The sequence below is a fragment of the Oxyura jamaicensis genome, chromosome 6, assembly GCF_011077185.1.
Source record: "Oxyura jamaicensis isolate SHBP4307 breed ruddy duck chromosome 6, BPBGC_Ojam_1.0, whole genome shotgun sequence".
Taxonomy (NCBI): domain Eukaryota; kingdom Metazoa; phylum Chordata; class Aves; order Anseriformes; family Anatidae; genus Oxyura; species Oxyura jamaicensis.
The window spans coordinates 5,436,409-5,459,410 of NC_048898.1; the positions used below are offsets into that span (position 1 = coordinate 5,436,409).

The following is a 23,002-nucleotide window of genomic DNA, read 5'->3' on the forward strand; positions in this document are numbered from 1 at the left end:
TCTTGTCATCTGCTCAGTTGCAAGAGTTTCCCTTTAGAAGGGTTCAGAGCAGCTGCAAACTCAAGATAGTGTTTCTGAGATGATTGGATACGATGTTTTTCTGCTGATGCTTTAAAGCATGAGTATGTTTATTGTTAAAGTTGTCTTGGTTGTGAAATTATCATTCTGTAACTTCGTTATACATTTTATAACTTCTGTTAGTTAGGTTTTGAAAATGGTGCCTTTTAATGAGAGGTGTCAATTTACAGATCTTACTTCTGAGGTTTTGTTATTTGCTTTCTACTTGGTTGCTGGAGTAACAGCTGATGGTTTAATAATGAACAAGCTGAAGCAGGAGGATCACTTTCTGTATGACCTGTCCCAGTACGTTTGATACGAAGGTCACTGCAAGGGCTCGTAGTAGTTTCCCACTACTCTTCTCCCTGTATCGAAGAGTTGCAGTGAGTGAAATGGGCAAAGGAGAAGGTCAGAGGGTAGGGCGCTGATGGATAAGGTGATGCAAAGTTTTGGGGTGACTGTGGCTGAGCAGGGTGGTTGAGATGTTGGAGCGGTGGCAGCAGGCAAACAGCAGAAACTGCAGACAAGGATCTAGGGAATCCGGAGGGGAAACTGTGCTTGGGAAATACAGAAGGAAGAACACTTGGTGCAGGCTGCTGCGCCGTGCACACTGCCATGACTCAGAGTTCAGGCAAGGAGGCAAATGAGAGACAAGATGAAATGAGAGGTGAAAAGACCAGTTGGCCACAGGTGTGAGAGTGGTGACCAAGAGCCTTCAGGGTGACAGGGATGTCCTGTCAGCGTTTGGCAGAGGGCTGGAGGAGCAGGGGCTGACGGCTGCCTTCCTACCACCCAGGTCATGGAGGCTGTGGGAAATAGATGGACAGCCTGAGTGAGGGGAGCTTGGCAGGAGGAAAAGAAACTGGTTCTGTTTTCCCTTATAGCTGGGCAGATTTTAAGTGGAGATGTGATGGGGGGCTGCTACGAAGAAAATAACTGCAGTAAGTTGTCATTGTAATCCAACCACTGCCTTCAGAGAGAAAGGAGGGAAGTGTGTAGGAATAGACTGGAAGTGATGTGGGTTAAAAAAGAATGGCTGTGAGTGGGGAGGACTGGGGCGATGAATTCTGGTACAGGAGTGTGAGGAGGCTTGGCATAACCTGAAGTTGTGTATGCAGAAGGGAGAAGGACAAGATGAGAAGGAGCACTACATAGCACACATTTTGGAAGTGTGAGACAGAAAGTCTAGACAAGGAAGTATGTTGCAGGCCTAAAATTAACCAAAGTTAAAAAGACAAGAGTTTTTTGGTGACAGTGATGTAAGTTCTCAAAAGGAGATAGAGGAAGAAACTTCAATTTCAGAAGTTGCCCTGGGTGTGACTAAGAGACAAAATTCAGGAGCGTAGCAGAGCATCTTCCCTTTCTGACAGTGATGTTTGTTATAATGCCAGATTCTTCTTCTTGCTAGCATTGTAAAATACACTGATGTCTCTTAATCATTTTATTTCCCAAATTATACATGTGTTTTTTCTAATTCTGTAATTCTGAAATGCAATGCATTTCTAAAAGTTAGCATTCTAATGCAGGTAATCTTTGCGTAGCTTTTTGCCTGCAAGTACCCTCCTCCTTTTATTAGAGAAGACCAAAGGCTTGGCATGTTCATCTTAGTAAATGTAGCTGAGGGACGGTATGGTGTTTCTCCAAGTATGTGTCGGGGAGAGCTGTGCAATGTATAGGGCAGGGGTGACAAAAAATGAAATGGATGCAAATTGGCTCCATGTTAATTTAGCTGGAAAAAAAAGTATGTTTTGTTTGTTTGTTTGTTTCCTTTCCTTTTGTTTTAACCCAAAAGGAGTGGGATCCCAGAAGGATAGAAAGGTCAAGATACTGAGCTGCTTCTGCTGGTGGAGCTTGGAGTTGGGTACTGTGTGTTGGAGTTGCACATAGCTGCAGGAACTGCAGGATTATGGTGTCCTTTCTGGGGCTGTTCCAGCTGGCGTGTTTTTTCTTTGAAACTGTGCTTTTTGTTTAGTTGATTAGTTTGCATTAATTACTTTTAAGTATGAGAAATACTTGAACGGTTAACGGGAAGTATTCTCAAAACATACTTACATAAATAGCTGTATGTATTGAATTATTCTAGTAAGTATTTAGTGTTATGCTTTTCTTTCACGGTATAAGACACCCAGTATTCACAGTACTGTTTTGGCAAACGTACCCTTTCTCTGCTAAGACACATGCTCTGCTAAGAAAAAATTCTATGCAGGAACTGAATTAATTATGTCATTTCAATACCATAACAGTAAAAGGGATAATATTCAGCTCTTACATTACGTTTTAAAACACGTGCTTTCAAAAGTGCATGTAGATGCGCACATGCTGTGTACATGTAATAACGTACATCTTCTTGTTTTTACATCTCTCCAGGTATATGTGGAATTTGATGACCTTGAATGGGAAAAGCGAGAATGGGTTAAAGTTTATGAAGATTTTGCAACCTTCTTGGTGGAGTACCAGCTGGTCTGGGCGAAAAGAAAGGACCCAAGCCAGACTCAGGGATCAAAGATCAAACAAATTCAATGGCCTGCATTGGTAAGACACTTGAGCAATCCTGTTTACTAAATGATTTTAATCTCTCTAATGGTATCCTCCTTGGGAGACTGTCTAGTTCACTTCAGTCACGATGGTGGTGGAAAGAGGTGGGCATGGAGGGGGAAGAGGGTAAAAAAAAAAAAAAAAAAAAGGATAAGATATTAATAAATCATGCTTGGGTTGAAAGGGTGGGTGTGATATGTGATAAGTCATTCATTTTTGTATTGACATAGAGCATGGCAAAACTAGTCTGAGTGACATAGAACTATTGTCACTTTGTGTAGTCAAAGCATTTGATAAATATTAACTTAGTAGCTGGCAACATATGATCTGTTCTGTGGAAGATTGAAACTGAGGTGAAAAATAAACCCTTAAACTTGTAACACCTTTTTTGTGGGAGCTGGATTTGGGTCAAAGTTCAGAAAGGTGAGAAAAGTGAACAAAGATCAATGGAGTGACACTTGTGTTCCTGGCTTATGAGGTGATACTTGTGACTCCTCCTCTCCCTGGATCAGTGCCCAAATATAAAGCTGCTGAGAGAATTGCTAGGAGGTTCTGTTTGTTTTTGACACACCTTTAGGTAGACCTGATGAATATCAAGAATCTGATGAGATAATCTATTGAGGAATGGCTGTGTATTCCTTTTTTTTTTTTTTTTTTTTTTTTTTTTCTCCAAAAAAGTTGTAGTGCTGTCAAAGTCTTCAGAAGATCAGTAGGTATGAGACTTCAGGAACCTGTTAGTATTTTTCTGCTGTAGAGGGTTGGGAAAGATTACTGAAATTGTCAGGTGAAAAGGAAGCTCCCCCAGGTTTGTCAAAATGGTGAAGAGAATGGGAGAAATGTTAGGTATATTTGATGTTAAGTTCAGTATCTGCAACTTCAGGTTCTTATAAATTTGTTGTTGTAATGGATTTAGATATTTTTTCTCTGGATCTTAGCTGTGTCTCTGTGCTTCATTTAAGTATTCCCTTCACGTTCTTGTCTCTGAGGACTTTCTAAAATATATGTGTATTTCTCTGGAGCTGTGGCTAGAACCATCATTCTCAATGTCATGAGGCAAACTGTTCAAGGAATGTTGGTGGTAGCAGAGATGCATAAATGGTTTAGGATGGGACTTTTTTCTCTTAATATTTCCTACTTGACTCGTTTATTATGTTTTTGTTTATGTGTGAAATGATAGTGTTTTGGATGTACACTTTTTCACATACTTGCTTGTACAGGCAAATATTCTGTTTCATGTTATTAAATCCTTGAGCAAGAATTTTTAGTTTTAGAGCCATGTCACTTGCTCTTTGAAACTCCCCATGTCTTCTTGGTTGAGATCGGTATTTTAAAATCTACTAGCAAGCTAGAATTTATCTTTGTACTTTGTTATTTTACATCCACCTCTTCTTTTTACATTTCAAAAAGAGATTGAAATCACATGGTCCAAAGTGGGGCTCAAACGGCTTGTTAGGTCACAGTTTTCAGATGCTAAAGAAGACAAGGTCTCAGCATTTGTGCCTGGCCTGTTTGCAATTGTTCTAACAGTTGCTTTCTGAGTCAAACCCTCTGGTCATCCATCCCCATTCCAGAAAACCCATGTTTGAGGGAAAGTGCAGATACAGAATATTAACTCAAATTAGAACAGATGCCTTCCATAGAGACCTCCTGGAGCTCTGCTCCCTCTCAAGAGCTGCATTGAGCATGCAAGGCCTCTGGGAACAGGGAGGGTGCCCAGATTGCCATCGTAATTCTGTTGCTTCCTGACTATCTGAACACTCTGGTGTAGCGAAGTGGGTGACTTCTGTAAAGAGGCATTTTTTTTTTTTAAGTCAGAAGAAAGCTCATTACAAATGGAGAAATAATGGAAAAAGTAGTAAAAATGTTGATTGCCAGCAGCACTTTGATGTGAAGTCCTTTGTGTGGATGTGACAATGCATGTTTTCTGGAAGTTAAGTCCTGGCATAGTTACTGAATGAGAAGTCTCAACCTTTCTCACACGCTGTCCTGGTTTCAGTTAGGACAGTTATTTTTCCTCCTAGTAGCTGGTAGGGTGCTATGTTTTGGATTAGGATGAGAAGAGTGCTGATAACATACTGATGTTTTAATTGCTGCAGAGCAATGCTTATACTAAGCCAAGGACTTTTCAGCTCCTCGCTCTGTCCTGCCAGCGGGCAGGCTGGGGGTGCAGCAAGAGCTGGGAGGGTACAGACCCAGGACAGCTGACCCAAACTGGCCAAAGGGGTATTCCATACCATCTGACGTCATGCTAAACAATACATAGGGGTGGCTAGCCGGGGTGGGGGGCCGGCTGCTCGGGGTTGGGCTGGGCATCGGTCAGCGGGTGGTGAGCAATTGCATTGTGCATCACTTGTTTGTACATATTATTATTATTATCATTATTATTTTCTATCTTAATAAACTGTCTTTATCTCAGCTCACAGGCTTCACTTTCCCATTTCTCTCCCCCATCCCAGAGAGGGAGGGGGGAGGGTGAGCGAACGGCTGTGTGGTGTTTTAGCTGCCAGCCGGGTTAAACCACAACACGCATGCAACCATACTGGAAAGTCATTCATGTATTTGACAATCTTGACATCTTATTAAATACCAAAATAAGAGTTTCCAGTACAACTTTATTTTGGATGCAGTATATATGCAGCAAAGTAATATTTAGGTATATTTTATGTAGTATTTTCTACATCATCTTTGCCTTATTAGCAAATGGAAAGTGCTTGTTTATTTAGATGCTAATCACCTTTTGTTTTGATCTTCTTTGATCAACATATTCTGTACTTACTGTGTGGTGTTCAAACCTGATCAGAAGATAAGGTCTGTAATTTCCTGTGGGCATTTCTGGGGGCAATCATCACTTCACAATTACAGATTTATTTTGGTATTCATTGTGTGATACAATGTAAAAGCACTTCATAGATGAAATTGCTAGAATGCAGCTTGGTCACAACACGTCCTAGTTGGTGTAGCTGTTACTGAGAGCACAGCTTCTGCTGACCTTGTCTAGCTGTGCTCTTAAGATTATATTCCTTTCAACCAGGTACTGAGAAAGAAAGGAAATGAGAAGCATCACCTCTTCGCCTCGTTTAGAAACTGTAACACAGGCAGGGATAGTTTCTCTGGAGTTCAGTTTCTTTCACTATGAGATTGTTTCTCTTGGTTGGGTTCCTGCCTCATTCACTCCAAAGGTGGCAAATGGACAGCAAATGTGCCTGGAGTCCCACTGGCATCAACGTGCTTCATCAGATCAGGGTCACTGACAACGTTGACTAGATACCTGTGAAAACCTGTGTGCAAAGGAAGGGAGATGTAAGGCCTCTGCCTGTTCATGTCTTAATCAAATGCTTTTCCTTCTTGTGAAGATGATTCTTCTGGACAGATTGGAGGAGAACTCCTTGGCTCTGCCTAGCTGACTGCTGAAACTACAAACCACCCTGCAGCGTGGCTTCTGGAGCTAGTGACAGAGGTGAGCGTTCACACCTCAGTATGTGAATGCTCACACAAACGAAGCTTTAATGGCACTGGCTCAAATAGCTTTACAGGAACATAGGCAGCATTAGCCACAGCATGTCTGAGTTCAAGCCATGCTCAGCTTGCTGGGTGCCATACAACCATAGAAGAAAAGATTATCCCTATCTTAGAGAGCTTGCAGGCAATATAACAAACAAAAGTCAGTGCAGGTAAAGAGAGAAGCATAAAGACAGTGATGACAAATGGTGTCAGCCTAGAAGTTAGGGAAAAGTGTTGCACATAACTACTGGAGATGCTCTACAGATGTCAACGCAGAAGAAAACTTATCTGCCAACAGGGTAGCATGGGGAAAAAAGTACAGACTTTGAAAACTTAGCAAGTGGGTAGTAGAAGTGTGTCTTTCCACATTAAAGGATTATGAAAAGTAGCCTGTATAATATGCTGAAATTGAAGGCATCAGCTTACTTTGGTAAACAAGGGGCTACAAATAAATGATACAAAAAAAAAGTGACAGGCTCAAAGCGATGGGCTAGGAGAATTGCTAATACTATATAAATAAGGCAAAATTGCTTTTGAATTCTTCAGAAGACAACTTTGAAGCAACTGAGGTTATACATTTTTTTTTGATCTGTTGGTGGAAAAGTAAAGGTGTATTTTAGGGGGGTTAATTTCTTCTCCCTGGTTTAGAAATAGTCTGGGAATGAGGACGTTACAGATCTGTGGTGAAGTCACACCTATGATACAGTTCAGTTTGAAGGCTTGAGTGCCATGGTGTCTCCTTAGCAGCCACCGAGGGAGATGGCAGTCTGTGTGGGCAGGGTGACAACGTGGAGCCAAGACATTAATATGGACCAAACAGGATGCTTTTGTGATCTGTCAATTTAATTATTCACTCTCCAACTGAACATAAAAATACCTAGAAATAAAGCGTAGAGGGGAAAAAAGAGGGAATTAAGGACAGAAGCCACAAGAGATTTTAGAGAATGGTAAAATGATGTGGAAGACAGGTTTAAGGTGATAGACTACCTGGGAGAGCACACCAAGGTGGAAAACTAAACTGTAGGTTCTTTTTAACAGCATCAATTTTGCATTCAAGGAATAGGAAGGTGTGGACTGAATTCCTTTTCTTTGTGAGAAAAATGTCAAATAATTTTATTCAAACAGGAACCTTCTGTGAAGCCATGTTATTCGCGATTGCAATGGTGGGCGTCCTGTCAATCAGGAGCCCATTTTAGTAAACAACTCATAACCTTTTATTCCCTATTACCCGGCGCATGATCACCTCCCGTTTCCTCTTTGGCTGAGTACTACAGGTTCACAAGCTACTCGATGCTCCTCTGTACCATATATGTACAAGTTTTCTTTTTTTTCAACCCTTTAATTTCTCCCTTGTTATGTTTTGAGAACTTGTGGTCTTTGTTTTACTGTTCTCAGACTGCTCATCCTCTTTTCCTCAAGCTTCTGCCTTATTTTGCAACAGTGAGGCCTTCTACTGTCCTCTTTTCTACTTAGCATTTCTCCTTATTATGACTACACAACTACCTTGGAATAAAGAAAAATAATTATCTACTGCAAAAACACAACTTTGTTTCTCACATATTTGAAAATGATTTTATTTAGGAATAGTATTGGAAACTTAATAACGTGCGGAAATTAAAGTTTATCTTTGAAGGTCTGCAGATAGAAATGAAAGAAATTTTAGGCATTCATCTTAAAGGACATGTTCTATCATCTTGGAAAGAAAATAAGAGAAGAATGGTAATTGAAAAAGTAATTAAGATTAAATGAGTTTAAGATGGATAGATTATGGTAGGTTTTTGAGGAAAAGGAGCCAGCAGAGTGCAAGAGGCTGGAAAGGAAAGGATTGCGATTGGAGGCAAGGGCAAGTGAATGCATTGAATGGGAGAACACATGAGAAACTGCTGCACTTGCAGCAAGAAAGGAAGAGACTTTTGTAGAACAGGAGAAGAAAAAGTATTTTTATTTTGGCTGTTTCCTTTTGGAAGAAACTGGCAGTCTTTTTGTGGGGTAGAAGCCAGAAGGAGGGAATCGTTTGATGGAGTCAAATTCAGTGAGAAGTGGGATGGGGGAATGGTTCATTTAGCTGGAGGGACAGAGCTGGGTACCTGGGAAGGTTACGTACTGACCCAGGTGGTCGTCAGGGTCTTTGCATGTTCTGCTGGGTATGGCTTGTTTTGTAAAGTACATGGTGCCTGTTATAGCTATAAATAAAACAGTGCTGTCTCCAGAGTTTACTTGTGAATTCAGTATAAGCTCATGTATAATAAATCAGAAGAATCCATACTAATTCTCTAATGGTATGAATATGGAGACTGAGCTTCGCTAGCTTTACAGCACTCACCTTGTCAAACCAAGAGATTTGCACCATGGTCTCAGCTAGTACGAAGTCCTGCAGTAACTCTATCACTTCCAGTTCCGGGGCTGGCATACAGCAAGAACCAGTTCTCTTCCAGTGGTGTATTTCTGAAGAATATGTATTTTAAGACTAAAATGTGTTTAATGAGGAGACCCTGAATATGCTCATCGCCTAAGGAAGAATGGCTTTAGGAGGAACTCAGTTCCCCAGCCCACCAAAAAGAAAAAGTGCATGTGTACTTGCTTTATTTTTTTTTTTTCTTGGAACAAGTGAAGTCATTGCTAAACCAGTGGCTTGGGAACAGTCTTTCCTGGGACTCTGCCCAGGGCTCTGTGAGAATACAGAGCTTTAGCCAGGCTTCTAACAAAACTAGGGACAAAGAGTGGTTCTTCACTGGTGCTCAGTAACTCTTTTGCAGGGTGAGAACCCACAGCTGATTTACAGCGAACAGTGCCAGTGGCACCTGTGTGCCTTGGGTCTGACCATCATGCTAATGAGGAGGTCGTCCTGCAGGAGGAGGAGATGAGATGTGTTCTGGGTGCTAGAGGATGCGTTTGTTCTGGTGAGGTGTGAATTAAGTGCTCCAGTACTTGGTGGCAAAATTTAAGTTAGGTTTGTGGACGTGTTGAAGGTAGATATCCTCTAACCTTACGTAGCCTTTTCTACCTCCCTACTCGCCCTCTGTCCTAGCTGTCACTTGCAGAACCCTTCTGCTTGATCACATTCTGCTTTAGATCATGAAGCAAATACTTATAACCTGCCTCTTTATTGGCATTTGTGTCACTATTCAAGGAAAAACAAACAAACCAAAACAAAAAAACAGTTTGAACAGCCGCCTTCTGCAGAGCTTCCAGAGAGTCTTGAGAAAAATTTGTCCTTATTTCTGGCACAGTGATGGAAAGTAGAACATTCATTGTTCATTCCTCTTAATACCATGGTGCAACAAAACTTTTTCATTCTCTCAAAGATTTGTTTTATTTAATGCCTTGATGGCCTAATTTTAATGTTTTTAGCCAACTTCTTTTACATGTTGGTCCCATCAGAATGATGCCTTTCACAGTAAGGAGTTGATTTAGATACTGCCAACTTGCCCCCGTGCATACTCACTCATTTCACTGTGGCTTCTTCTCTTCCCTCTGCACAATGAAAAATAAAGTATATGTGGGTAGATACTGCAATTAAATCAGCAGACGTTCAAAATATTCTAGCAATAAGAGAGAATAAATTCACAAAAGGGATTACTATGTATGTGGAAGGTAAAGAAGAGAGAAACCTCAGTCTCCAGAGTTGTGTGAATTTTTTAAATAAATAAAAATGAAAAAACCCTAAGGACCTCTCAAATTTGAGGGCAGGAAATACTTCCAGGGGAGCCAGTGAAAAACTGCAAGTGCATTTTTTCAGCTTCCTTATTCCCTTGTGTCTGAATTTCATTGCTTGTATCCCTTGCTAATCTGGGATTATGATGAGATATATACAGGAGAGGAGAAAATGCTTGGAAACTATCAGCTTCGTAGGAGAGATTTAGAACAGTTCAGAGGTTGGGGAAGAGAAAATTTAAGTAACTGACTCAGCAGAGCATAAGTGACCTGATTTTTGCTGCATTGTGAAAGACAGTAACATGCAGAAACAGCACTTGGAGATGGTTCAAAGATTATTTTGCTGGAGAGTGCGTTGCTGTAATGTTCCCACAGAACATCAGCGTCGCAAGCAGTACCACAGCCCGCCTGTGTACTTTGGCACTTGCTCTTTTAAACTACTGCTTACTGGGAGCCAGTGCTCTCCACACAGGCTTCTAAGCAGAGGCCATTACCTTCCCAGGACATGCCCCAAATGAACAGCAATAAACTGAAATCTGTCTCCCCTGATGCTCCGTTGTGAAATACGGGTGTTGTCCTACGGCTTCCCGCTCGGGAGAAGAGTGCTGGCGTGGAAAGCCATGCTGGGGGGAGAGCTTGGACGTGGCCCTAACAGCAAGCTTGTGCTTTTTGGTAGTGGTGGTCTTTTACTTTATTGTTAAGTTTGAACTTCTAAGTAATGAAGACTGTTTTTGGACAGGATTTAGTTTTCTAAAAAAGCATGCTTCCATGCTTCCATACATAAAATATGCAGGCTGTATTTTGTAATTAAGTTCTATGCAGTTAATTGTTTTTAATGTCAAATTCATTCCAGAAGAGTGCTGGAATTCCAAATAAAACAGTGTGTGTGGTGGTCTTTTTTGTTTTGTTTGTGTGTTTTTTTAAAAAATGTTAGCCTTAAGGTGACAGCACCCCAAGTCGTTTTGATCATATGGGCCTGGGAGTTGCCATTTTGGCAGTTCCTCTAGAGAAAGCTTCTTTAGTATGTCACAGCATCCTGAAGATCTCTGTAGTTCGGATTGCTTCCTGCTGGTAAAGCATTTCATTTTGTTCTCCAAGGATTACAGGGAATAACTCGATATTGTTTATCATCCTTCAGCTGTAACATTAAGCAGTGCTCCCAGTTGACTGTGCTGCTGTCGCTTGTACCTGTTCAAAAGACAGCGATGAAATACTGGTGGTACTTCATGTATATTTCTATAAAAGGTACAAATCAAGTTTTATGAAGTTCCATCTTCAAGCTGGTCAGTGCAGGTTGCAAGAGCAGAGCAGCCACGGTTGCAGGAAGCTCATTGCAGGATACCTGCTTGTGTAGTGATTTTGTATCTGGTGCTAAAACCTATATTGTGGTTATACTGCTGTTGAAATCCCAGTTAGCTAGCTCAAAGTTAGCTTCATCAGATATGAAACCCAGAAGCTATGCTGGAGCCTCTGGGATGGGCTGGGAAGTCTTAGTCTTGGATTTTTCATAGCATTTATGAGAACACATTTTCCGTTTGTGCTGAAGGAAACAAGTGGCTTTGTAGCCCTGTAGGTCATCTGGACTTCTTGGAGCTAGCAGTGTCAGCTCAACTTTGGAGATGCGGTAGTGAGAGAATACAGGCACATGGATACTCCTGGCTGTTTCAGCACAGCATTTTGGAAATCCAGCTTTCCTTTTTTGGAGGAATAACTGAATGCTTGCAGTGCCTTGTGTGCATCTCCGTCAGTTTGGTCACTCGGTCTGTTTGTTGCTGTTTATATAGATGGTAACTTATAGATACTATAAAAGTATAAGCTATGTATTACATATCATATATGTATGTTTTTATATATGTGTATATACAAGCACACACACTGTAAATAATAACAGTAAAGTCTCTGACCCATACCTGTTGAGAAGGCTGTACAGGGAGGCAAGGATGTCAGCATGGTACTTGTCCTCCATCCAAATGGTGGCTGCCCAGGATGAGCAAAGCTGTGCCAGAAGACTTCCATCGACAAGCAACTGCTCCGTGTTTTTGTGTGATAGCGGGGAGGAGCAGCTGGGTTTTACACCTGTCAAATCCACTTGGCAGCTAATTTTGAAAGCCACCCACTGTTAAAATCTCCACTGCTGCTTCTGTGCATTAATGACTTGTCAGCTGTGCAGTACTGAAGCACTGCTCTCTTCATGCTGACTCGAGTAAGATGACTTATGGAAGGCATAATTAGAGTTTTATGAGTTTCTTTTTCTCCTTTCCCAGAATTCCAGCAGCTTCTGCTGGGTCTTGTTGCGAATCCCATGATGTGCTCTCTCAATATCCACCTTCACCGTATAGCAGCATGGAAAACCCACCCAAAACGCAAAGCACGTTTTTTGAAAAAATACTGCCATAGTTTGTACATCACTATTTGGATACATATTTGGATACATATGGCCTTGTGCAAATGGAGTCTGTTCTATTGTAGCTGAGACATGGGAGCTTCAGGGTAAAATCTGTGTCTGGATGAAGTCAAAATGTTACAGTCTGGGCCATGTCACTAGGCTAGGTTAAAAGTTCTGCACATTGCAAAGTGACGAGAATCTGAAGGAAGCTTTTTGACCACCTGAATATTGGTTATTAGCACATAAGGCAACTGTTTCCTCTGAGGTTATCTTTTCTATGGACTCCATATGGCATTTTTGTCATGTTATAATTCTATTGCTGTATTTCAGCTTCTCTGCCCAGTCTAGCACCAGTACCCATGAAAAAATATTCTCTTGATTTCTGGGAATTCCCATAGCACTTTTTTTAAAAAAATCATTTTTTTTTACAGAAGTAGCAACAGGAATCCTCACTGTGTAGGGTCCTTCATGATTTTGAAGAACCAAGATAAGTGGTGGTGGAGGATCTTGTACTGCTCGATTGAAGAGAATTGACAACGTGGGTTGTGGAAGACCTTTGAGACCTTGCGGTGTTGAAAAAGGACATTATTTGGGGAAAACAAGAAAATTGAACTGAAAGGATAGTTTCATCACCTCATGGGGTTAATATGTTTCTTGGGTTGCTGGTATGTTGTTGGGAGGAAATGGTTGTCTCCTCTGTGATTTTGACAGAGCCTGGAAAAATCTCACTCTGCTGCCCCAAACTGGAGCTCAGTAACGCGATGGTAGTCATTTTTAAGTGATGCCGCTCCATAAACAGGTTGAAAACAACATCATCAATGAACTAACTTTCAGTTCAATCTGCTACAGATGTGGTTTTGCAGTGAATTTAGCCTATCTCTCACTGCTGAAAGGGATGGTGCTACTACTGCCGCTTTTCTGTACTTTTGCTAAAAAAACAAACAACAACAAAAAAAACACAAGTGCTTGTGAGGTAGGCAGGGATATATGTGAAAATGAGGTGCTGTTGTTTATTACGGTTACATGTTGTCTGTACTTGAATCATTGATCATTATTGCTTTACGGTATTTTGATTTCGTTCTGCCATTCTGTGCTCTTAGGGCTCTGCAGTTGAAAAAAACCTTTTACAGCGAGAGATCTCAGCTAGCTGCCATGAACAGAAACTTCTCTGCTGGCAGATGTTGCAGGCTTTCAGTTACATTAAAACAGATTACATCCAGTGCTTGTAGCAAAAGGCAGTCTTAATTTCTTCTTTGTCATAGACACTGAAACACTGTAAATGGCTTCTCCTGTTATCATGAACGATCTGTGTTTTCTTCATCATATACAACAGGGTCTTGTGAACCACAAAAAGACAAATTCTCCACAGTAACCTCAAATACTGTGCAAGTTGGTCCAGCAATAACTTGATGATGTATATCTCCTATTATTTTTAATTTATATTAGCTTGTGGAAAAGGCTGAATTTAGGAAAGTAGTTCAGGAGGGTCCTGCCAGCTACAGGTACTTACCTGCATGAGGATGCTAGCTGGGATAGGATTGGTGATTTACAACTTCAGTGTCTACGGTTTCAGGTAACTTCATTTTTTGACAAGGTGACTCGTTCTTGTGAAAAACAAGCTGTAAGTAGTAAAACCAGAATGTCCTCTGTGCCTGGTTTCATTGTCATAACAGCAGTCTCCAGAGGTGCTTGCCTGTTCCCTACAGGTGTGTATTTATAGGGAAATATGTGACTTCCTGAACTTTGTGTTGCGGTTGATAGGGATTTCATCACGGGTTTGGTGGGTCTTAACGTGTCCCAGTTGGACAGGAGGAGCAGAAGCCGTGGTTGTGCACAGGTCAGTCCACTGGCGATGAGGAGGAGTTAGCAGGGGATTAGGCCATCGCCACCGGCTAATTGGAATTATGAGGGTGTATTAATGGGGAGGCGAGGGTGGAGGAGGAGGAAGCTGTTGAAGGCAGGCTTGTTTCTTCCAAGCAGATTTTTTTCTTCCTTTCAATAGAAGAAGAAGAATGTTTTTCCTTTGTGCCCTATCCAATTACCTGTAACGGGTTCAAGGTCCATTTTCTGTGTGAGCACGTTAGATGCTAGGGCCGGGAGCGTATTGTTTTACCACTTCCTTTCTCGTGCCCTCAGACTAACACCCTTCCAGCTGTGGGCCAAATCAGGAAGTTGAGTCAAGGGCTACACATGGCAAATACACTTTCAATGGCTTCTTAAAAGAAAACACAACAACAAACTGAAGATGTTTGCACTTCTCTTTGGAATGTGTCCCCTGCAAGGATATGGTGTCTGTCCTAAGCAAACGAAGAACAATGCTGAAACCATTTAATTTCTTTAAGATCCATTAGGTATTGAAAAACGGCCACTCTGTCATATCTGTGGTTTTACAACACTTCTGCCTTTCTACCTTCTTCGACATGGAATATCCATGTAAACAAGGGCAGGACATAAAATCAAATGTTTTATATTTTTCTGTCATATCCGCTCTTCCTTGCAGTAAAGCATAGGGGCTGCTTTTACAATAGTTATTGGTAATTCTGTAAGTTAACTTTATCTTAAATTTTTAGCCTGCATTGCAGATTTAAGGAGCTATTACATAAACCAACATCTTTAATACCTGTAAGGAAATCAATGTAATGCTAGGAACTGTCAGTGTAGAGCTATATAAAGCCTTTAGGAACCAAAACAATTCCAGAAAAAAAACATTAGAATGACTTTATAAGCAATCAAAATAGTCCATTAGTCTCAGGTTCAGATGGTTTTATTCCATTGATTAGGGAATTTGCCTATGTTTGAAAATAATATCCTTTAGCAGTAATTAATATTTTACTAGAGAAACATGGCTGACCTCAACTAACCCTGAGTAAGTCTGACTTCTTGTTTACAAATAGGTGAATTATTAACGTGAATGAAGACAGTGTTTATTTTTTGTCTACTGACTGTCATAGAGTCTACATCAGTCATGGGCAGAAAAAAGTACTTTATTAATCTTTTTGGTCTTTTATTAGCTGCTTTTGTCCTCCATTTTGATTTCTTTATGAAAAAAATTTGGTCTATTAGTTAAACAATTGTCAGAAACTTACATGAAACCTCTCAATATTCAATTTTTGAACAGAATTGTTTAAGAAAAACGAACCATTCTTATGTATAATGAAAGATTTTTCATCATTCTGAAAAACTCTTGAAAAAGTATTTCAATTTGAAATTTCTCATCAGTTCTGAGCCTAAGTCATTGGGTAAGTACCTTGTTTCTTTTTTTAAAAAAGATGCACAATTATATTTCTTTTCATGGCTTCAGTTTTAGATGGCTTTGAAAAATTCTTCAGTGAAGGGCTTTGCTGGGATTTTAAATGCATATATTGAATTGGTACAAACTGTATTAGTGCCATCACAATAGGAATACAATACTGTTTTGTGGTGCTGACTGAATAGATGCCTTTTGGAATCACTGGAACACTTGGCTGAATCCTGAAATGAGCCCAGTAGTACTTATTATAGTTGGTTGATGAATTTAGCTATTTTGAAAGTATAATAATAAAGCTATGTATTTACATGAATACAACCAAAATCCATTAATGTGCTGTATAGATTTTTTTTTTACATTAATTTTGCATTTATAAGAGTCTTTTCAGAGAACAGCATTTGCATGCTGTTTGGTATATTTGGCTGGAGTAGGCTGTTTTTCTCTAACCAGCTACCTAGTGGCTCTGTTACAAAACTAAAGTGTGTTGGTTTTTCTATTCATCCAGGTATGGTTTACTTACAGTACCTTTACTATTCTAAACTACAATAGTTTTATTACCCATCATGCTTTAAATATTCTAAATGATTCATAGAACACTTGAAAAATTGCTTTTAAATTTACAGCAAGCTTTCTTGTCATGTCATTATCAAAAGTACTACTGAAATGCCAGGATACATCTTTGTAGCTTACAGAAAGGACAGTTTGAAGATGCATCAAAATGCATTAATTCCCTTTTAGAAACCTTTTATAATAATGGATTGTGTACATGAAGAGGTCTCAGTACCTCTGTAAACAGAGGCTACAAATTTGGTAGCATCAGATCCTTACTAAATTTTGAGGCATGATACTAATAGCTTTAGTCCTGAAGACTTGGGCAGCACCTTCAGCTTTCAGAGTGTATCCTGCAGATGTAGATTTCTTAGGACAGACCTAATCAATACTCTTTCACTTTTGGGACAAGAAACATTTTTTTTTTAATTTCAAAGCTGGTAAAGAATTCTCTTTTTATCTCTTAGTGGTAAGTGAAGCAACAGGTATTTGAGTGTGGTCATCTTTTAAGATTCATGGTGCAATTAATTCCTACGTGGAAATTGAGTAATATTTGTGGCCGTTTACTGAAGATTGTGGAGGAATTGCATCGTCAGGGAGATCTTTTGGAACCTTGTTGTACTGGAAATAATATAAAAATAAAATGTAATCACTGTGCATTTATTTATCAAGCACTTAAAACCTTGTAGATGTTTTTCTACTTTCTGGTAAGATAATAGCTCCTGTCCTGTGGCAAAAGCATTATGGAGTTGAGATTGCATCACCATTTGTTTGTAGCAAACAATAACTTGTCAGGCATCACCTAGAAAGACTTGTATGAACCTCAAATAAGTGCTGTTGAGTTTGCTAGTGAAGCTGGCAGCAGACAGCAGTAATATCTGTCTAGGCAGGGCTGGTGTGGTCCTAGCAGAATAATGTGTTTGACTTGATTTGCAGGTGAAGGGATTGGAGATGGTTAAGTCTGACCAGTATGTGCAGCTTGTAGAGAACCTGCTGTGAATTTTTCTTCACTTCTTTTCATTCTCTTCCAAAAGATAGAAATGCAGATCTGTTGTATTTCTGAATGTGTAGCGATTCAGGCTTCTTTCAGACGTGCTTAGTCTCAGACGAGCTTTTCACAGAGAAGAAAATATTTACATATTTTCAAATGCTTTCTTACTAAGTTTTGATTTTCTTTCTGTTATATATATATATATATATATATATATATATATATATTCTCTATGTTGGCAGTGGATCTGTGTATATAAGTACTGTGGTATTCATATTACTTGAAGATGAAGCTTACAGTTGTGCTTGATGGCATTCTTAATTGATCATATGTTTTTTCTACAATGAGCTATTTTCCTTTGTTACTATCAAAATACCCAGTGAACTGTGATTAATCATATTTTGGCACAGGGATCTGAAATGACTGCCACTGCCGTAGAATGTTGATTTCAACATCTTTGGCTGCTGCAATTGCACAATATTTTAACGATAGACGTACTTGGAGTTCCTTCAATACAAATGACATTATTGGCACATATAACGTTGTATACTAGATTATTTATTAGAATAACCACTGTACCTTTTATTGGGCTTTTAAAACTCTCCTCCAAATATCTAAAACAAGCTTGTTTTTGAAGAGGCAAAGTGACCAATGTCATCTCTTTAAACTTGACAAATGCATGCATGAAGTATAAATGAAAGCAGAAAGGACAACTGTTCCAAGTGTCCAGACAGGGAAGGTTAGCTCTATTGGCTGTCGTTTCACTGATGTTGTATCTGTCTGCCTTTTTGTAATGTAGTGTAGGACATCCTTAGCTACCAAGAGAATTAGTAGAACTTGAAGTGGTTACGGGTTCTGCCATCTTTTTTTTTGTATAACCCCTGTTATACAGAGGTTTCTGTTTATGTTGTTTTAAGCAAATTTTGGATAGCAGAGGAGGCAGTGATTTTTTTCCTCCCTATGCAAGTTTTTGTAGGATTCAAGACATTTCCCTTGATATATTCATGGCATTTTAACATATGCTTTAGCTAATGTATTCACAATGTGGCACTGACTTCTTGTTTTGTTTGCTTTTTGGTTTTGTTGCTTAAAGAAAGTACAGGTCTGTTAATCAGCTATGGATGTTTTTGGCACAGTGAGGCTGTGAAAGGTAGTCGATACTTCCCATAGGGAAATGATTTTCTTTAACATATATTGATGTTTTTTTCACTGGTTCTAACTAGGTTCTTAGCATATACTTCGCAAATTTGAAGTGCCAACGATAGCTTGCTTTCCTAGTACAATTTCAGTATAGTTCTTTAATGTAATGTAATCCAGATTTTTGCTAGTTGCCTTTAGAGATTCTCTGAAATGAACTGAAAGATCTGTTTATTTTCATAAGTGGGAGATGAAGATGGGAGATAACAGGAAAGTCGTTGCAAGATTTATAAAACACAATAAATTCTGAATACTGTTATGTTGGCCAGCAATAACATTTTGACTATAAAAAGTAAATGAAGAAAAACCAGTAACTGTTTGTATCAAATTGCTTAAGGAAAATAACTTATTAGGCCAAAGCAGATACTTGCTGCTCACTTGAAATCTTATTTTCAATCATGGTACAAAAGTGCGAAGAGCTAAAGAGTACTGGTAACCAAGTATGTAGGTAAAAACAGCAGTTGTCATTTATCAGAAACTGAGGCTTATTTCAGCGTTTTTTATGCTAGATATGAGAAGATGGGTATAAACCACACACAAATGAACTGCAATAAGAAAGGCTAATCAGTCTTCCATTTTTTGTTAAAGCAGGGAGGTCTTCAAACAGCCTTCCCATCAGAGTAGCTGAGATAAGAAATAGTAGTAAAAACAAGAACCATATGCAATGCGATTTTCAGTCCTGTGTGTTTTTATCAGTTGTATTTCTTGACCAGTGGCTTTATCATCATGCTCTTCCAGGTCATTTATTCTGCACTGATTTTATCTTCTACAGTGCATTGGGTGCTCTGTGTCATTGACTGTAGCTTGGATCTCCCGTCACTGAATCTTTCCCCACTCCCTCCTTCCTCGTTGGCTTTGATCAGTTCACCAGCTCGTGTTTCTGCCTCTCCTACCTTGCAGACAAAACCTGCGCTCTCAGTTCTTAACATCTTACTGCTCATTGACCTGTCTTGCACGTTGATCACTGTCTGAGGGACAAGCTTGCAGGTGGGAGAAGTTGTGGAGAGGGGGAAATAAGATTGTTCCAGACTGCAGCTAAGCGATCAAAGTCCTTAGCAAAAATTTCATCTCTATGCTCTATGTGGAGAAAAGCCAGACTTCTCACCACACGAACGTGGACTCAGTAGTGCTCTGCCCTGAGATTAGTGGGGAAGTTTGAGATCTGAGTCATTTCTCCAGACTCATACAAGCAATGATTTGCAGCCTGCCAGGAGTGTCAGGCTCAGCTTGCAACGTGAAGGCTGGAAATGTAATTTTATTACTGAGCAGTCATTTTCTTGAGTAGTGTTGTGGCAAGACATGAGGTGGATTGTCATTTCTTAGGATCCCTGGGTATGGGAATAAGGAAGACTTTTTTGTCTTTATCTTGGCTGATTTCCAGTTTTGATAAGATTTTAGCAATCATCAAAAAATTTGACTATGTTAATCTGCATCTTTTCTTTTGTCTACTGGGCTGGCTGCTCAGCTGGGAAAGGAGGATTCAGTCACTTCTCCTTTTGCCCCCAGGATGTGCTGCTTGTTTTGACCTAAGAGGCTCTGTCTTGCTGTTTGAAAGAAGATACCATCAGTAACGAGATAGGTGTGAAAGTGGTAGGGCTGTCTGCTTGAACTGCTCATATTTGATTCCAAGTTATGACTGGTGCCTGCTTTAATTCTCTGCAGCTGTTCGATAAAACTGCAGGCAATATCACTGCTTCTAGAGCTGCCAGAGGGGCTTGTGTTGGGATAGAGGTTGCTGGCAGGAAAGAGGGATTTGGGAATTCAGCAAAGGAATAAAAAGAAAAGTGGGTGTGAGGGGTATTGGGGAAGGAATGCAAACATGGCAGCGTAGTTGTGCTGTTTACCATTTTTTCTGGTTGCTTTGTTGTTTTCTCCTATTGTTTCAGCATCAGTTTTTGTTTGTCCAGATTGAATTTATCACGTCAGACTCAGTCTCTAGGAATTGCCAGTAAACTTTCTTTTGCTACCTGTAGCCAGAATGAGGTGTATGCAAACACAGATTTTTCAGGCAAGTGACTGCCAAAATATAAGGTCATCATCTTCCAAATTCAGAGGATTGATGCAGAAGCTCACTGGTGTCGAAAGAGGGAGTCTTTGTGCTCACGTCAGCAAGGAGAGACTGAAGGTGGTTCAAGTGATTGTGCTCTTTCACTGCAGCACATAGGTCCTACCTGCTGGGTCAAATACTGCTGGTGGTAGCTATTGCCTCCTCCTTACCTGTGAAAGGAGGATTATTGATGCCACAGAAGATGGCTGATCAGAAGAGAATGGAGTCCGGAGGGTTTTTCCTTTCTCTCCACTGTGGCAATGTTTTCATGCTGTCACTTTTGCTGTTCTCATAGGAAAGGATGGGGGAGAGTCCCTCTCATTGATCCCAGGCAGGGTGCTGAATCAAGGAGTGTCTGTCAAGAGGAGCATACATGTTTGTTTGCAGAGTCCCAGGTTAGCAGTGACAGACCTGTACAGCCTTCGGCAGAGCTCTTGGAGGGCAAGCTGAGAGCAGGTTGCTGCCTCTGCCTAACAAAGACTGAGGAGCTGGGTGGTGGGCGCACACAGAGCAGGGTTGTTCCACAAGTACTTGACAACATGGTCTTGGTTGGAGGGATTACTGATCCCTTCTTTGTGTATCTTTCACCTCCAGCAAATGTGATGCTGAGGGGATACACTGTTCTGCTCCATTCTCTTCTTCATCCTCAGCTCTCTTCCTCATTTTGGCAGGTCTTGTGCAAGGGTTTGTTTCACAAGACTGATGGCTGTAGGGAGGTCATCTCAGCCGGATAGATCTTCCTCACGTAAGACAGAGAAGGCTTTTCATTCCTGGTATTTCCTAGCCCTGTAGGGCCTGAAGAATGGCTGCTCAACATCTTAAGTTGTTTTAGAAGAGGCTAATGTTTCTAAGGAAATGTAGAGGTGTGTAGTCCTGCAATGAATTTCTTCCTGTGGCCATAACAGATTACTGTCCTGTGGATGTTGCTTCTGAATCCTGTGATGCAATGTGGCTTGTGTGTAGAATATGCTCTTTGAGGTCAGGTACAGAGGCCTTGTCCTCTGCCCCCTCAGGTTGGTTAGAGCTTTGTCTTAAAGCCAGGACTTCTTAACACCTCTTCTCCAGTACCTTAAAGGTTCCTCTTTAGCTTCAGGTCTTCCTTCTCAGAGTGCTCCCCTTGTGGGAGCTCTGGTTCCACAGTCTACTGAGAATTCAGGAGCCATAATAATAGTCTAGACAAAGCCACATAAAAAAAAAGCAGACATGACATGTAGACGCAACATGCCAGCGTGCCATTTGTTCCTTCTCTCTCGTTCCCTTTACGAATCCCAAGAGCCATTTGGTATTTACTCTGCGCTCCAGGTCCTCCATCCCCTCTTTCAGCTGGCTTTTCGTGGCTCCTTGTACCTGCCCCATGCGCAGGGTGCGCGCCCCTCGGCTCTGGGGCTCTCCTGTGGGTCAGCCCGAGGGCGGTGGAAGTAAAGCTTTGCATTTCTGGGGAGGGCAGAAATGCTAGCACTGAATAGCCCCTTGAGTAGTCTTCGTTATCTTCTGAGCACTGAATTTTTCAGTCATTCAGTTCAATTCCTTTCCATGGTTTCCTTTTCCCAGTTGAATAGCATGCTCGTGGGCAAGCCAGCCGGTCCACAGGGCACTGGGTGCAGCTGCTCAGAAAGCCTTCTCTGAAACGAACGCATTGACGTGAGGCAGCGTGCGTGCTCAGCCAGCTGACGGGCGCAATCTCCAGGGCTAAGGTGCGGGCTGTTCCCAGCTCTGCGCGTGTGCCTCTGCTGTCGTTCTGCTGCCTGCCTGGTAAGAAAGCTGCCGCAGGGCCTCCGGTGGAGGGAAGTGGGTTGCGGCTGCGCGAGCAGCTCACCTTGCTGCACCTTGCTGCACCTCGCTGCACTGAGGGCCCTGCACGGCTGGGCTGCTCGCGGAGCCGCTTGCTCGCGGTGAGCCAGGGCGTGACGGCGCTGGGTGCTGGGGTACCCGGAGTGGGAGCTGACTCCTCGCAACATCCCACCCGGGCTTGTTGCTGCAATCCCCGAAGGGCTGTGCTCTGACGTGTCACAGGAACGAATTACAGCTCCGGGAGGAGGATTCATTGCAGTGTCTGTGCGTTCGAGTATGACCACAGAGCCCGTCACAGTCCTGTGATGCTGAACGTGATGTTAAAGCCTCCTGGTCATCTTCAGTTCAGCAGAGGGAGGAGCTCTATATGGTTGGCAGGGATTAAGTTACTCCAGGAGTACAAAAGGCTGAGAAATACATTAGAAAAGTTAACAGGTTATTGCTTTTGAAGATATTTTTCCTATATATTGACAGTTTCTCTACATGTTTTTGATTTCAAAAGCATGGTAAATGGATATTTTTATATGCAGGCTGTCTTAATTTTACTGGGCTCTTACTCATTGTAAAAGCAGGAGGAGGCAGGAAGAAGCTCAGTAAGCTGAATACCAAAGTAGCAGATGACTTACCACTTTTTGAATTTATGGGGGAAATTTATAAGGGAAGGGCTAAACAGATACTGATAGGTCTACAGATATAAATGTAAATGTATGTATATTTTTCTTTTTATCAAGCCTTGAAGACCCGTATATATTAGTCATGCAGTTCACATCATCCTTTAATTATTTGGGGGGGGGGGGGGGGAATGAGTTATATATTTATATTCACAGGTTATAGTACAGATCTCTGTATATTTTATTGTAGCCACATAAAATATATACACATTGTAATTATTTGGTTGCCATATTAATCATTTACCAACCTCAAATTATTTTTCCTGACCCAGTTACTTAGTGCTGTACTTGGAGGTGGGGAGTACTGGGGAGAAGACAGTTTACATCAGTAAAAATTGAAAATGAAACTTGTTGCTAATGAAGCCCTTAAATTCTA

General features: G+C 40.9%; 1 protein-coding gene across 2 annotated transcripts in view; it reads left to right on the forward strand.

Annotated features, from left to right (window-relative positions):
* Nucleotides 1-23,002, forward strand: part of JMJD1C (jumonji domain containing 1C) — a 159,270-nt gene that overhangs the window by 49,085 nt on the left and 87,183 nt on the right. For both annotated transcript variants that reach the window (XM_035329919.1, XM_035329922.1), the window contains exon 2: nucleotides 2,425-2,589. In XM_035329919.1, the coding sequence (XP_035185810.1) occupies nucleotides 2,425-2,589 (165 nt within the window). The remainder of the gene's footprint in view (nucleotides 1-2,424; nucleotides 2,590-23,002) is intronic.